This window comes from Saccopteryx bilineata, chromosome 6 (genome assembly GCF_036850765.1).
Source record: "Saccopteryx bilineata isolate mSacBil1 chromosome 6, mSacBil1_pri_phased_curated, whole genome shotgun sequence".
Lineage (NCBI taxonomy): Eukaryota > Metazoa > Chordata > Mammalia > Chiroptera > Emballonuridae > Saccopteryx > Saccopteryx bilineata.
Window position 1 is genome coordinate 133103982 of NC_089495.1, and position 15017 is coordinate 133118998.

The following is a 15017-nucleotide window of genomic DNA, read 5'->3' on the forward strand; positions in this document are numbered from 1 at the left end:
TTTGCTCCCAGGAAGTACATGTGTAACAAGCAATTAAAAGGTAAAAACAGCCCTGGCCGGTTGGCTCAGCGGTAGAGCATCGGCCTGGTGTGAGGGGGACTCGGGTTCGATTCCCGGCCAGGGCACATAGGAGAAGCGCCCATTTGCTTCTCCACCCCCTCCCCCTCCTTCCTCTCTGTCTCTCTCTTCCCCTCCTGCAGCCAAGGCTCCATTGGAGCAAAGATGGCCCGGGCGCTGGGGATGGCTCCTTGGCCTCTGCCCCAGGCGCTAGAGTGGCTCTGGTCTCGGCAGAGCGACGCCCCGGAGGGGCAGAGCATCGCCCCCTGGTGGGCAGAGCGTCGCCCCTGGTGGGCGTGCCGGGTGGATCCCGGTCGGGCGCATGCGGGAGTCTGTCTGACTGTCTCTCCCTGTTTCCAGCTTCAGAAAAAAAAAAAAAAAAAAAAAAAAAAAGGTAAAAACAGCCTGACCAGGTGGTGGCGCAGTGGATAGAGCATTGGACTGGGATGCGGAAGGACCCAGGTTCGAGTCCCTGAGGTCGCCAGCTTGAGCGCGGGCTCATCTGGCTTGAGCAAAGAGCTCACCAGCTTGGACCCAAGGACGCTGGCTCCAGCAGGGGGTTACTCGGTCTGCTGAAGGCTCGCGGTCAAGGCACATGTGAGAAAGCAATCAATGAACAACTAAGAAGTCGCAACGCGCAACGAAAAACTGATGATTGATGCTTCTCATCTCTCTCTGTTCCTGTCCGTCTGTCCCTGTCTATCTCTGCCTCTATAAAAAAAAAAAAAAAAAAAAAGGTAAAAACAATCTGTTGTTCGGAAACTTCTCCCAGAATGAGATGTGTTGTCTTAATAAGAACTAGTCTGGGAGCAACATTGATTTTACAGCTGCTCATGGGGTGGGGGTGAGGTGGGGGGGCATGTCTGGCTGTCATGGGCAGTGTGGCAGGAGGGACATCCCATGCTGTGAGGCCATGCCGCCCCAGCGGGTGTGCTCTGTGCTTTCAGGAGACTGAAGAGGAAGAGACACAGGGGAGGCAGATGGGCAGGGTCAGCCCCAGGGCCCAGCATGAGTTTTGGGGGTGGGGAGGGCACCGAGGGAGGGGGAACCATGTCTGCTTATTCCCGCACTCACCAACCACCCAACCACCCAGGCACCAAAGGGTGAGGGCACTCAGTAGCCCAGCAGCCAGCCTTTGTGGCACACGTGCGTGCAGCAGGCCACCGGGCAGCGGCTGGGAACTCTCAGGCTCAGGCTTATTAGCAACATCAGTCATTCCTCTGTCACTTCCAAGTGCCCTGTCCTCACCTAATTTGCTAAACCTAATTCCTTATCACTCCCAGAAGCTCTGGCAGAGACGCAGAGCAGAGCGGATGAGCCAGGATGGCTGACCTGCTGGGCGTGGTGGGCTGCAGCCCAGGACAGTGTCCCACTGGGCAGACCTGATGGAGGCTGGTGGCCTGAGGGAACTGCCCAGCCCTCCCCAGCACCCCGCCCCCAGGCCTGGCTTGCCTCCCCTCCAGCACCCTCACCCTCTCCACACTGATGGAAAACTCCTGAGAGCCTACGGGGGCGGGGAGGCCAGGCCTGCATTCACCGTGTTCACTGCACTGACTTCCATCATCCACCACAAACAGCTCCTGCCCCCTAAGTCACAAACACCCTAAAAAATGAGGGGAGACAAGCAGCCGCTGATCAAGGGTCAGGCCAAGTCCACCAGCCTCAGGCCCCCAGCCCCAACCGGACAAACCAAGGCACAGAATGGACAGTCAGTGGCCCCGCAGGCCGGTGTGGGCCGAGTCGCGTCTGCACTGCCCATCCTGGCTCTGCGCACCAGGCCTACGTCCTGCGGGGGCTCTTGTGCAGTCAGCCCCTCTGGTGGTCTCAGCCCCTCGGCCACCCAGCTTGGGTCCCCACCCCCTCACAGCCAGTGCCAGGCAGGCCTCAGCGGGGGGCTCCAGACCGGCTCTGAGCTGGGGGAGGGTCTGGCGCCGTGCCCACTATGGGGCCCCACGGTATGATGCTGCAGGACTCACCGGTGACTCTGGATTTCAGTGTCTTCTGGTGTTGATCAAAGCAGCTCATTTCTCAAAATGTTCCTGTTTTCTGAACGCGGCCAGAGCTCAGGCGAGTGTTCGGCTTCTGTCTGAAAATCCAGCACCATCGTTGGCCAATGGCCGCTCCTTGCTGTCCCTGCTTGCTTGCAGGGGCCCAGAGGGAGAGGTCACTTGTCTGCTCTGCGTGCGCGCCTTTCTGTCGCCTAAATCCCGTGGTCAACAACCCCTGTTGCCTTTGGGTTAAATAGTTCTCTTTTAGGTCACATTGAAATGATGACGGCCTCCAGGGGGCGCCCTTCTTCAGGCCCCACGGCCTGTAGTGAGCGCCTGAGAGACCCAAGTCCATGTTTGGGGGTCTGGGGTGAGGGCACAGTCATGGGGGTGTTGCTGTCAAGGAGGGGAGCAGGCAGCCAGTTCCACTGGTGGCCCCTGTTCTGAGACCCTCGTCTGTGACAGGGCACCACTCCCAGCCATTGTTAGGGGACTGTGTACCTGGTGCCTGACCCAGTTCTGGGTGTTGCCACGTGGTGGACACTAGGGGCACTTCCTGCCTCTGGGACACTGGGGGACGCCTGGTCCCCAGGCAAGGCCCTCCTGGTGGATGCCCAGAGTCCCGGGGAGCCCGCTCATGGGCAGCAGCTGAACTGAAGGTTTGCTCCCATAGCTCAGCACTGGGTTCAGCCTGCCTAATGGCTCAGGTAGTGAATTTCCCGAGAAGGTGAGAATGTGGAGGCACCTTAGGCAGGAGCAGGAAAGGTCTCTGCAGCCAATAAGCAGAAGGGAAGTTTTCTCGCTGTGGGCAGAGGCCACAGAAGGCCCCGGAGCCTCGGAGGACGCAGCGCTGGCCCATTTCTGGTGGGACACCCTTGTCCATAGCCCAGGAAGGAAGGGGGTACCCGCACAGGCCCCTGGACGCCCGATGTGCTGTTTCCATAGCCTAAGGCTCACAACCAGGACACACACAGACAAGCAGAACAACGGCTCTCGTCTCCAAATAAAGACCATTTGCGTGGGAAAGCAGATGTTTAATCTGGCACAATTAAATATATTTATATCTCTCACACTGAAGGGTTCCTTTTGAACCACAGGAAGTTAGAAGTTACAAGTCAGTATATGCTTCCTATATTCAGATAAATTAGTTTCTATTAATTATTTAGATTCCAGATAAAGAGAAACAGCTTTGGGGGAAATAGCAGCTATATTACAGCAGGCAGACAGGACAATACCATTTAGGACACAAACAATGTTTTGGCATCTTTCTCTCCATTCAGCAGGTCACTTTCTTATTCCACGTTTGAGATGTCACATCTATTTAGGATGAAGATAATGGTATGCAGGAGTGAAGGGGATGGATGTCCCCCTTTGTACCCAACCCTAAAATGAAACCTACAGGGTACAGAGTTGCCGCCTTAGATGTGATCGCTCTGAATTTAATGGAATGAATTCTGTTTACGGGGTGGGGTGTGGCCAGTCAGATGCTCACATCATTTTGGCAAATCCTAACCACTTCTAGCTGCTTGTGTCTACGTGATGTCAGACAAGTGGCCAACCTGTGACCAAGGTCTGAGCCCGGAGAGGCCCTGGGTCGTCTCTTCTCACCCCCACTTCTTCCCAGTTGCTGTGATCTCACAGAGAGAAGCGTGGGTGTCCCTGCACTTTCTGTTCCCAGGAGTGGGTGAAAGTATCTGTGGTCTTCTCTGAATGCCAGCATGGCCCCGCCATCCCCGAGAAGGACCACCAGTGCCCGACGAAACTGTGAGCTCTTTGGGAACCCCATGGAGCATTCTACATCCGAATCGGTCCCCTTGGGTTTTGGATTTCCCACAGGAAAATGTTCATCTGTTTTTACAACGTGCACATCCGTTTGGACAGTTAAGAAACTGTCCTGAGGTCAGGGTTCACCTACAACCTTGCCAAGGTGACTTGTCATCGTCACCTGTGGTGAGAAAGCGTTTGCCCCAGGGATCCCCTGCCTACCATGGGGGGGTGTGTAGAGGGTGCTGGGCTGTCAGGACTGCTCAGGGGAGGGTGTCAGCAGCCCACAGAGGAGCAGAATGGACATGCTGTGACAATTTTCTTATTTGTTCCAAAGCTGCAGAATGTCAGCAGTTTTGTCCAGGTAAGTCGTGGAGAAGCCAGTGGTCCCCCCGGGGACGAACCATGTGGCACCTGTGTGTCTGCACTTGGCAGCCACCTCTGGGCCATCCTGCACAGCGATTGGCTCCAGGCGGGTGCAGGTGGCAAGCCAATTCCCAGGACCGCACAGGCGCAGGGTGACGCGTGAGCACAGTACTGTTGGCAGCTGAGCATGTGGACTGAGCTTTGAGGAGAGTTAAATTCTTTTCCATACAGTGAGAACAGATGGACTGGCTGCCCTCCTGGAACTGGACGTTCCCACACACCTGTCTCTTATTATCCAGTGGAGCAGAAATGCACATGTTAACTGCTAGGCTGTGGTGGCTGCCGCCGTTCTGGGACGCTATCACTAGGCATCTACACTGAAGACACAAAACTGATACACGATCCCGACCAGGTTCCCGGGCTAGGGCCGACGTCACTGGGGCAGGGCCTTGAGGATGGCATTCACCTCCTCGGCCACCGCTGTCAGCGCAAACTCGAACTGCTCCTGTGGGACAAAGAGGGAGAAGGGAGTGACATCACAGGAGGACATCGCTCAGAAAATGACAGGCTGGCAGCCAATTTCTGTGGACAGGAGAGGACAGGGATGCTCCCGAAACTTCTGGTGGGGTTATGTCTCATGGACATATTTGTCGGAGAGAAGCTGCCAACAGAAATGGAGCAGCAGAATGCTGGTGGGACAGGGCCTGGCTGGGTTATTCTGAGGGGGACAGTGGAGGAGGAGGCCGGACGGCCAGGGAGGGCGGAAGCGGCCTGGAGGGTCATAGTGAGGGCTGCAGGTGGATCCTACCCTCAGACATTTAAAAGGAGAAATGCCTCTGCTTTGGAATCAGCTGCTTGTCCAACCCTCGAGCCCTTCACCTGCACAGTGACAACATGAGCTGTACCGGCGGGCTGAGAGCTCACTTCCTGTCCTCGTCTGAGTTCTCCTAACCGTCAGAAAGAGAGGCCGAGAACCCGCTCACACGTGTGGGGGAACAGGAAGCCCCCAGGAAGCAGAGAGCTTGCCTTGGGTCCCAGGACCGTCCCCGCCAAGCACAGTCCACGGGCATTTTGTCAGTTTGGTGTCACAGGAGCTTATTTGTAACAAAGTCAAGTACACAGGTAATGCTGCAAGGGCATCTTTTAAAGACTTGGGTTTTTCTGTGTGAGACCAAGAGCTCCAAGTGACAGGACCACAGCGAGGAAGAGAAGACTGTACTTTACAGCTCGGGCACTTATGCAAGGCAGGTGTGTGGGGCTTTGCTGGACAGAGGTATTTCTGGGACGCTACCGGCCGCTCTATTCACCTCATGTCTAGTTTGGTTCACCCAAGGCCAGCAGTGGCCTTGTCTCTGACCAGACGTCACACACTCGACCTGTTCAGTGAGCGCGCACATGAGCTATGCAGGGGAGCTCGGGCCGAGGACACCCTGGGGGACATTCCGATGATCCCGTCCTAATGACCACACAGCAGAGCTGAGGTTGTGGGAACAGGAAACATGGGAGACTGGCTGGAATCCAGAACGTTCCCCTGCAGGGGTGCTGGAATCACTACTGACCTTTCTATAAAAGCATAGTTTCGCCTGACCGGGCGGTGGCACAGTGGATAGAGAATCGGACTGGGATGCAGAGGACCCAGGTTCGAGACCCCGAGGTCGCCAGCTTGAGCGAGGGCTCACCTGGTTTGAGCAAAAAGCCCCCTAGCTTGAACCCAAGGTCGCTGGCTCCAGCAAGGGGTTACTTGGTCTGCTGAAGGCCTGCAGTCGAGGCACATACGAGAAAGCAATCAATGAACAACTAAGGTGTTGCAATGCGCAATGAAAAACTTATGATTGATGCTTCTCATCTCTCTCCGTTTCTGTTTGTCTGTCCCTGTCTATCCCTCTCTCTGACTCACTCACTCTCTGTCTCTGTAAAAAACAAATTAAAAAAAAAAGTTTTTTTTTAAAAAGCATAGTTTCTCCCCTGACCCTAAATCTGGGGAACGGACAGTTCTGGCCCGTGAGACCAGACTGCATCATCATGTCGCCCAGTGGAGGTACAGGAATCAACAGTGACCCTTCCAAGAAGGGGCCCGGCATGGGGGGGGCACTGCTCAGGCCCCACAGTCCCTGGGGGTTGGGCGGTACCTTTGTCTGGACCATGCCTGGTCGCTGGTCCCTCAGGTGCTCCAGGGTGGCGGCAATATCGATCTCCTTAGCTCCTGCAACAGACAAATTGGGCCAAGTTCAGACACACAGTAATCTGCAAGGCGGTCTCCCTTGCGCTGGAGAGCCCGTTGGGCTAAGAGGCCCCATTCACATGACTGTGCTCAGCCCCCAGGGGACCTGCTAGGCAGCTGGGCCCAGTGTTCACAGGAAGAGGAGGAAGGAAGCTTCCATGACCAGTGATTCTCAGATGCCGGCGTCAGAACCTACCAACAGGAAGCCACTGCCACTAGAAAATAAACTCATGTTTTGAGGATTTCAAAGAATATCTTAAATCACAGGCTATAAATTAGATTGCATAGGTTAATGTAGATTAACATAGAGAAATAAGAAATTAGACTCATTGTATTCATCTTAATATTGGCTTTTATGTGTAGTTTATTCGGAAGGACTAGTCTGTAGGATGAAACCAGCCCTGAAGTCTCATGTGCCCGCTGGTCAGTCACAGGGAAGCACATGGAGTCATTTCTTAGAGCTGTGGTGGGGACAGTGGGGTGGGGCTGTGACTGTCACCATGGGGACCGCAACCTCCCTTCGGGCCAGCTCTCCAGGGGGCAGCGGCCTATGGTCGCTCCCTGGACTGCATGTTTCCTTGGAGGAGATGCTATGAATAAAGTCTCCCACTTACTTTATTAGTGAGATGTCCTTGGACTCTTGTTTGTGAGGGGCGTGAGAAGGAAGGAGGAAGGCTAATTAGGTTTTCTCATGATGAGGCATTTAAAATATCAAGGGATGTGGGGATGGTAGTTCAGAGTTTTTCTTAGCCCCAAACCAAAACCGAACAGCGAAGGAGGTCAAATGAGGGCTCTGACAACGTACAGCAGTAACATTGGCCAAGTAATGGGTTTATTAAGCAGCATCAATTGTCTGAGGTGGACAGCTGTCTCCTTGCATGCTGGATTTAGAATAATTAGTTATCTGAAGCGTGTGTGGACAGAAGCTTTAAGAAGTCACACCCGTGATCTTTTTCTAAGCGAGGGAGAGTCACGGGGAAAGCCCTCTGGCGTGGGCTCTGGGTTCTGTTCATGACTCATGGTTACAAATCAGCATCCGTAAAACAGATCGTCGAGGTTGGGGGACGTGCCTGGTCACTTGTAACGGGCTTTGCTGGAGGTACCAAGGTATGTTTAAACCCTTCTGTGTCTGGGCTACGCCCTCAGAGCACTTGGAATGGAGTCTCTCTTTAAGAATTCTATCTTGCCATCGGCTGTTAAGTTCCAGGAGCAGAGACTGGGTGTACACCCAAGTCACGAAGCACACACCTAGCTGAGGAATTGCAACAGGTATGGAGGGAGCCCTCCGGGAAGGCCAGACAGGGGACGGGTGTGAGCCGTGGAGGGGCTTCTAGTATTTGCTATTGGAGAAGCTTCATGATTCTTCAGACACTGGAGAAATGCAGGTGCTCGAGGTCACCTGTGTGGTCAGGTTTAAGGTGGTGCTCCCGTGATGTGCTGTGGAGGCCCGGGTGCTGGAGAGAGGCCTCCACCGCGCTGGGAAGAGTGTGTGTCGACTCTGATGCCTCCCCTGGGCCAGTGGCTTCCTTTCCCTGACCCCTGGAAGATGCATCGTCACGCTGCCAAGAGACCGGTGAGTGTGAACAACGGGGCCCTACCCTGGGGTGCCATCCAGGCTCTTCTCCATGAGTATTAATCGTTGTCACTGTTACTTCCTCATCCACGCAGGGCTCATGGGTCCCCACGTTTCCATCGGGGTTAAATACGTCTTTACAACCACAGCTGTTTTTTGACTCTAGGTAGAAAGTACTAACCATTAAACCACAAAAATGAAAAGAAGGTTAGTATTAACTCTATTTTTCACATTGAAAGGATCAACTTGAAGTGAAAGGAAACCCAGCTCTCTTTCCCAGGTTTGCTCGGGTCCCCCTGGGAGAGCGCTTGCTGGTCGAGTGTGTTGCGGGGGCTCCCTGCTTGTGTCAGCTTGGCCTCCTTCCGGTGCCAGTGGTGGTCACAGCCTGGGCTCGCCGTCCAGGAGGCCACCCTTGTCCCTCCACAACCTTGTGCTCAAATGTAACTTCATACATGCAGATGCATTTGTGATGGTTTTCACCCAGCAGGCTCTGCAAGCTGCAGGGCTCCTAGGTAGTCTTTCCTCTTTGAAGTAAGAGAGACACATGTGTGTCATGTGTGCAGGACAGAGAGGCCTCAATGTCCCACAGGGAAGCTCACCCAGGTCTCCCCTGGAAAAGCGTAGCTGGTGCTCTGCTCTGACTAAACATGCGTCAGGGAACAAAGGTGACGGTGACGAAACCAGATAGCACACGTGGAAGAGCTCATGTCCCCGCAGGAACAGCCCTGGTGCTTGACGTGGTCCTTGGGCCTGAGGAACTGATTTCTACATTCTTTTTAGTAGCTCTGTGAGGCCAGTGGCTACTGAACAGAGCAGCTTTGGAGGAGCATGGGGTTTAAAATGACCAGCAAACCACAGGACATCATTTAAGAGGGGTACTCTGACATCGTTACGGACAGCAGACGATGAGTCTAAGGTCCGAGTGTGGTGGGGGGTGGAGTCGCTCCGCTGCTCTGCACCACCACTTGATAAGCTCTCAGTTCCCAAGGCTGGTCCCCATCTGCTGCTTTGACTGCTAGGAGAAGTTAGCATCTGACCTTGGCTGGGTGGGTCAGTCGCTTAGAGCATTGTCCTGATACACCAAGGTTGTGGGTTCCATCCCTGGTCAGGGCACATTCGGGAATCAACCAATGGATGCATAAGTAATGGAACGAATCATTGCTTCTCTAACTTTTTTTCTTTAAGAAAAGTTAACATCTAAGAAAACATGGGGGATTCTCTTCACAACACTGGGTTTGGAAAAAATTCTTTGGGCACAACACTAAAAGTACAGGAAACCAAAGGAAAAACAGACACACTGCGACTCATTGAAGTCCAGTGCTTTTGTACATTAAAGGACACTAGCAAGAGTGTGATCTGCAAATCACAGTATGATGGAAAATTAATATACAGAATAGATAAATAACTCCTACAACTCAAGAAGAGCAAAAAACAGCCCCATTAAAAAATAAGCCAAGGACTTGAAGAGACATTGGTCTCCTGATGGCCAGCAAGCACACGAGGAGACACTCAGCATTGTTCGTCCTTAGGGAATGAGATAAAAACACAGTGAGCTCGGCCCGGTCCAGTTGGCTCAGCGGTAGAACATTGGCCAGGTGTGTGGAAGTTCTGGGTTCGATTCCCGGCCAGGGCACACAGGAGAAGTGCTCATCTGCTTCTCCACCCCTCCCCCTCTCCTTTCTCTCTGTCTCTTTCTTCCCCTCCTGCAGCCAAGGCTTCATTGGAGCAAAGTTGGCTTGGATGCTGAGGATGGCTCTGTGGCCTCCACCTCAGGCACTAGAATGGCTCCAGTTGCAATGGAGCACCACCCCAGATGGGCAGAGCATCACCCCCTGGTGGGCATGCTGAGTAGATCCCAGTTGGGTGCATGTGGAAGTCTGTCTCTCTGCCTCCCCACTTCTCACTTCGGGAAAATACAAAAAAAACCCTAAAACAAAACACAGCGAAGTCCCACTTCCCACGTGTCAGGATGGATACTATATAAAAAAACAAAATAATGAACATTGAAGAGGACCTGGAGAAACCAGGACCTCCCTGCACTGTTGGAGGGAATGAAAAATGGCAAAAGAGTATGGCATATTCTCAGAAAGTTAAGCATGGAATGACCACATGACCCTGTGACTCCACTTCCGGGTCTTCATGCAACAGGAGAGAAAGCAGAAAACCGGAGAGGTGTTTGCACAGCCGGGTCATTGCAGCGGCCAAAGGCGGAATCGGCCCCAGTGTCCAGAGACAGGTGGACAGATGAACAACATGTGGCCCCTCCACACGTTGGAATGTGACTTAGCCTTAAGAACATTCTGTCACGGGCAACAGTGTGGACGAGCCTTGAGGACACTATGCTGAGTGGACGAAGCCAGGCACCCGGGACAAACGCCACCTGATCCCACTCAGATGAGGGACCTCCCTCAGCAGTTACAGAGACAGGATGGGCATGGAGGCTAGCACCCCTCCTACAAGGAGAGGCCCACGTTGTGTGACCTGATTGGGCAGACAGGTCAGGCTGCTGAGGTGGGAATGGGTGGGACAGATGGTTGTGCGGCCCCCATACCCACTCAGGTGCCAGGGGCAGCATAGCCTCAGCAACCTGAGCTTAAAAGGCAGCTCCACCCACCTGGTGATGATGCCTGGGGTGATTCACAGGTGACTCATGGGTAACTCACAGCATGAAGTGACATTCCAGTCCCAACAAAAGAAACTGCTACCCCCAGGCACACTTGGGCTTTTGGTGCCAATGGCAGCTGGGGGGATGGCCCTGGGCAGTGCCACCTGGGATGACCCAGAAAAATCATCTTTGGGAAGCTCCACTGTGCCTTTAAAAAAAAACTGTGTTGCAAAAGAACAAAGCAAAACCTGCATCAAGAGACTACACAGATAAAAAAGTGAAACAGATTTTAAAGCACAACCTTGGAAAACAACCTGGCTGCAAAAAAACTGATCACTACATTTGAGCTAATGTTTTCCACAAGGGAGGCATATGCTACCTAAACACCCATTCTGATGCAAAAGATTGCGAGTTAGAAATGCACTTGTAGCCAAGTAAAGACTGGCTGAAGGCTGGATGCAGACTCCCCAGCCACAAACCCTGGCGCCCAGAGCCCCTCTCCCTGGATTCTGAGCTGCACCCTCCTCCGCTTGCTAGTACACGAGGTGGTTGGTGCGAGGACTTCAATTATTCCTAGTTTATTTCTCAAAGGCCCCTGAAGTCCTGCCAAAGTAGCACCTTAATCCCAGAAGACCACGTGAATGAGGGGCTGTCCCTGTCCCTGCCACGGCCCAGCTGCGGCTCTGCAGTTGAGATGCAGGGCCCGGATGCAGGGCGCAGCAAGGAAGGCTTTGCAAAGGCATTCTTTGGGTCACACACAATTCATTCCTTTTAAGAAAAGGAAGCGGGGAAGAAAGGTTTCGTGTCCAGGCTTGGGGCCTTTGATCATTTGATGAACACAGGCCTGTGGCCAGCGGGCCTCCAGCTTCTCAGGCCAGACAAAGGCGCAGGCAGAGCGGCCAGCCGAGGCTGCACCAGAACAAAACCCCCCACAGCCGCTCAGTGTGGCGGCCTGGGAAAGGCCCCCTCACCGCGGAGGGGCTGCTTGCCCTTTGATCTCCCCCAAGACCGTGGCTGCAGGGTCAGGGGATTTGACACCGCAGGCCCGGACAGAAAGGAGCAGGTCAGGAAAAGAAGCATCCCGGGAACTGCCCTCTTGGGCCAGTTCTGCAAGGCTGGGCTGGCTGGCATTGTGGGGTGCCGGCCACACTTGCAGTGGAATGACAGTGCAGGGACCTGAGCCAGCAAACCCATGCTGCTGTGAGCACAGAGGTCAGCCCCGCCCCAGGTGCCTCTTCGTGCAGCAGGCCTGCGCCCCGATTGCCCAGGTCCTGTCCCACCTGCGGGCAAATGCCAAGGAGGACTCACAAACACTGAGACCATTGCCTGCTTCCCTCGGACGTCCGAGCCAGGTTCTGTGTGACGTAAGCATGTGCCCTGAGGGTTCCCGTGTCCCACTCCAACACATAGGCAGCATCCCCAAAGCAATACTGTGTGCGAGGCTGACGGGGAGTGGGTGACAGAGAGGAAACAAATTCCATCGAGAGCTCTGAGCCCTGAGCCTACCAATTCCCAGTGAGCAGATGTGTTTATGACACAGTGGCAGTAATGTACAGGGACCACATGCCCTTCCCACTGCAGAATCAGAAGTATGTTGTGATCTAAAAATAGAAAAGGCTGAGGCCCTGGCCGGTTGGCTCAGCGGTAGAGCGTCGGCCTAGCGTGCGGAGGACCAGGGTTCGATTCCCGGCCAGGGCACACAGGAGAAGCGCCCATTTGCTTCTCCACCCCTCTGCCGCGCTTTCCTCTCTGTCTCTCTCTTCCCCTCCCGCAGCCAAGGCTCCATTGGAGCAAAGATGGCCCGGGCGCTGGGGATGGCTCCTTGGCCTCTCCCTCAGGTGCTAGAGTGGCTCTGGTCGCAACATGGCGACCCCCAGGATGGGCAGAGCATCGCCCCCTGGTGGGCAGAGCGTCGCCCCCTGGTGGGCGTGCCGGGTGGATCCCGGTCGGGCGCATGCGGGAGTCTGACTATCTCTCCCTGTTTCCAGCTTCAGAAAAATGAAAAAAATAAAAATAGAAAAGGCTGTTAAGAGTGGGATCAGAGCGTTTGCATCCCTGTTGGCGGTTTCTCTACTGATCGCCAGCACTGAGCTGATGCAGGGGCCTGAGTAACACCTGCTGGTGAAGAACAGATCTCACCCTCGCCACCAGTGGCTGGGGCCAGGGAAGCTCGGACACCCGGCAGGAAGGCAGACGCTGGGCAGGGCTCCAGTGGCTGGTTTACAGCGCTGGGAAGCCTAATCAAGCTCTCCAGCCCTTACATTTAAAACAACAGGCTACGGTTTTATCTCCATACTTCTGTATCTTTGGGCCAAAGATGTGTTCTATTTACTTTTTTTTTTGTACTTTTCTGAAGTGAGAAGCGGGGAGGCAGAGAGACAGACTCCCACGTGCACCCGACCAGGATCCACCCGGCATGCCCACCAGGAAGCGATGCTCTGCCCATCTGGGCTGTTGCTCCATTGCAACTGGAGCCATTCTAGCGCCTGAGGTGGAGGTCATGGAGCCATCCTCGGCCCCCCGGGCCAACTTTGCTCCAATGTAGCCTTGGTTGTAGGAGGGGAAAAGAGAGACAGAGGAAGGAGAAGGGGGAGGGGTGGAGAAGCAGATGGGTGCTTCTCCTGTGTGCCCTGCCCAGGAATTGAACCTGGGACTTCCACACACCTGGCCGACGCTCTACTGCTGAGCCAACTGGCCAAGGCCTCTATTTACTTTGTAACCAGAAACAATGCAGTAGGAAAATGCCTATTTTAGAGTTGTGTGAAAATGTGTAGACACTCATTTCTGTGGCCAGACCTGGGCATGGGGCGCAGAAGGAGATGTTCTGGAGCAGGGGGACTCCACAGATGAACATGTGTGTGCGCGTGCGCGTGCAGCTCGTCTGGAGACGGTCCTCCACCCCTGCTGGGTCCTCAGTCTCTGTGCTAACTAAGGCTTGGGGGTGTCGGAGAGGCATGTTGGAGGGCACCTTTCCTACTGTGATGATGGCACCTGGTCCCTGAGGAGACACCATGGAGACCCCAGCACATGCCTCACAGAGGTGGGAATGGATGTGCAGAACGTCAGGGGGTAAGAGATGAGGTGTTTAGGTGTGCCGACCTGGAGGTCTTTGGGGACTCTAGAGCGTTCCTGCAAACACGGTTCACAGAGGGAGGCTGCTGCAGCACCCGGAGGCCTGAGGCCGTGCGGGTCCCAATGTGACACTCTGGTGTCCAGCGAGTGCCCAGCCCAGACCCCACACGTGCAAACGCTGGGTACAGGGGAGGAGGCACAGGGCCCACCGTGCTGGCTGCAAACAGCTTTCACACAACTCAGAGGAAGGACAACGCAGCTAATTTCTCCAAGGCCTTTGTAAGCACGGTGCCAGGTTGCCATAGCAACATCATCCCGGTTCCCGGCCGCAGCGAGGCTGCGCTGAGTCTCACCTTTGGCCATCTTGTTGAGAACCATGTCGATCAGGACGTAGGTGCCACTCCTGCCCGCGCCGTCGCTGTCAACAGAAGGACAGAGGTGAAAGCGCTGCCCACGCACCACCCCCGTCAGCCAAGCCCATGACCTGCTGCCTCCTGTGTGTGGGCGGGGCTTGCGCACCAACAATCAGAGAGGGGGTGTCAGGGGGAAGGGGGACAGGAAGAGGAGGAGGAGGAAGAGGAGGAGGAGGAAGAGGAGGCGGAGGAAGTGGAGGAGGCGGAGGAAGTGGAGGAGGAGGAGGAAGTGGAGGAGGAGGAAGTGGAGGAGGAGGAAGTGGAGGAGGAGGAAGTGGAGGAGGAGGAAGTGGAGGAGGAGGAGGAAGAGGAGGAGGAGGAAGTGGAGGAGGAGGAAGTGGAGGAACAGGAGGAGGAGGAGAAAGTAGAGGAGCAGGGGAAAATGGAGGAGAAGTGGAGGAGGAGCAGGGGGAAGTGGAGGAGGAGGAAGTGGAGGAGGAGGAAGAGGAGGAGGAGGAAGAGGAGGAGGAGGAAGAGGAGGAGGAGGAAGAGGAGGAGGAGGAAGTGGAGGAGGAGGAAGAGGAGGAGGAGGAAGAGGAGGAGGAGGAAGAGGAGGAGGAGGAGGAGGAGGAGGAGGAGAAAGTGGAGGAGGAGGAGGAGGAGGAGAAAGTAGAGGAGCAGGGGAAAATGGAGGAGAAGTGGAGGAGGAGCAGGAGGAAGTGGAGGGGCAAGAGGAGGAGGAGGATGTGGAAGAGGAAGAACAGGAGGGGGGGGGAGGGAGGGATCAGGAGAGCTCTGTGCCCCAGCAGTGGTGTGCATTAGCCCACATGCCTGCATAGATTTGTTCCTTTCTTCCCGCAGGCCCCTCTTTGACCAGAGATGTGGGACATTTTGTCATAAAGAAATGTCTGTCTGTTTCAGAGCTGACAGCACCTGTGTCTCCACAGCACCTCCGGTGGCACACGGGTGCCCTGCTCTCAATGGAGGGCACACACGCCCTAGTTATTAGTCAGTGAAT

At 54.8% G+C, this 15017-nt stretch overlaps 1 protein-coding gene across 2 annotated transcripts in view; it reads right to left on the reverse strand.

Moving 5' to 3' along the window:
* Positions 1-3064: 3064 nt before the first annotated feature.
* PTPRN2 (protein tyrosine phosphatase receptor type N2) overlaps positions 3065-15017 on the reverse strand; it is a 485678-nt gene continuing 473725 nt past the window's right edge. For both annotated transcript variants that reach the window (XM_066238054.1, XM_066238053.1), the window contains 3 exons: positions 14000-14064; positions 6305-6378; positions 3065-4680 (listed from right to left, as the gene is read on the reverse strand). In XM_066238054.1, the coding sequence (XP_066094151.1) occupies positions 4609-4680; positions 6305-6378; positions 14000-14064 (211 nt within the window). In that variant the 3' untranslated portion in view covers positions 3065-4608. The remainder of the gene's footprint in view (positions 4681-6304; positions 6379-13999; positions 14065-15017) is intronic.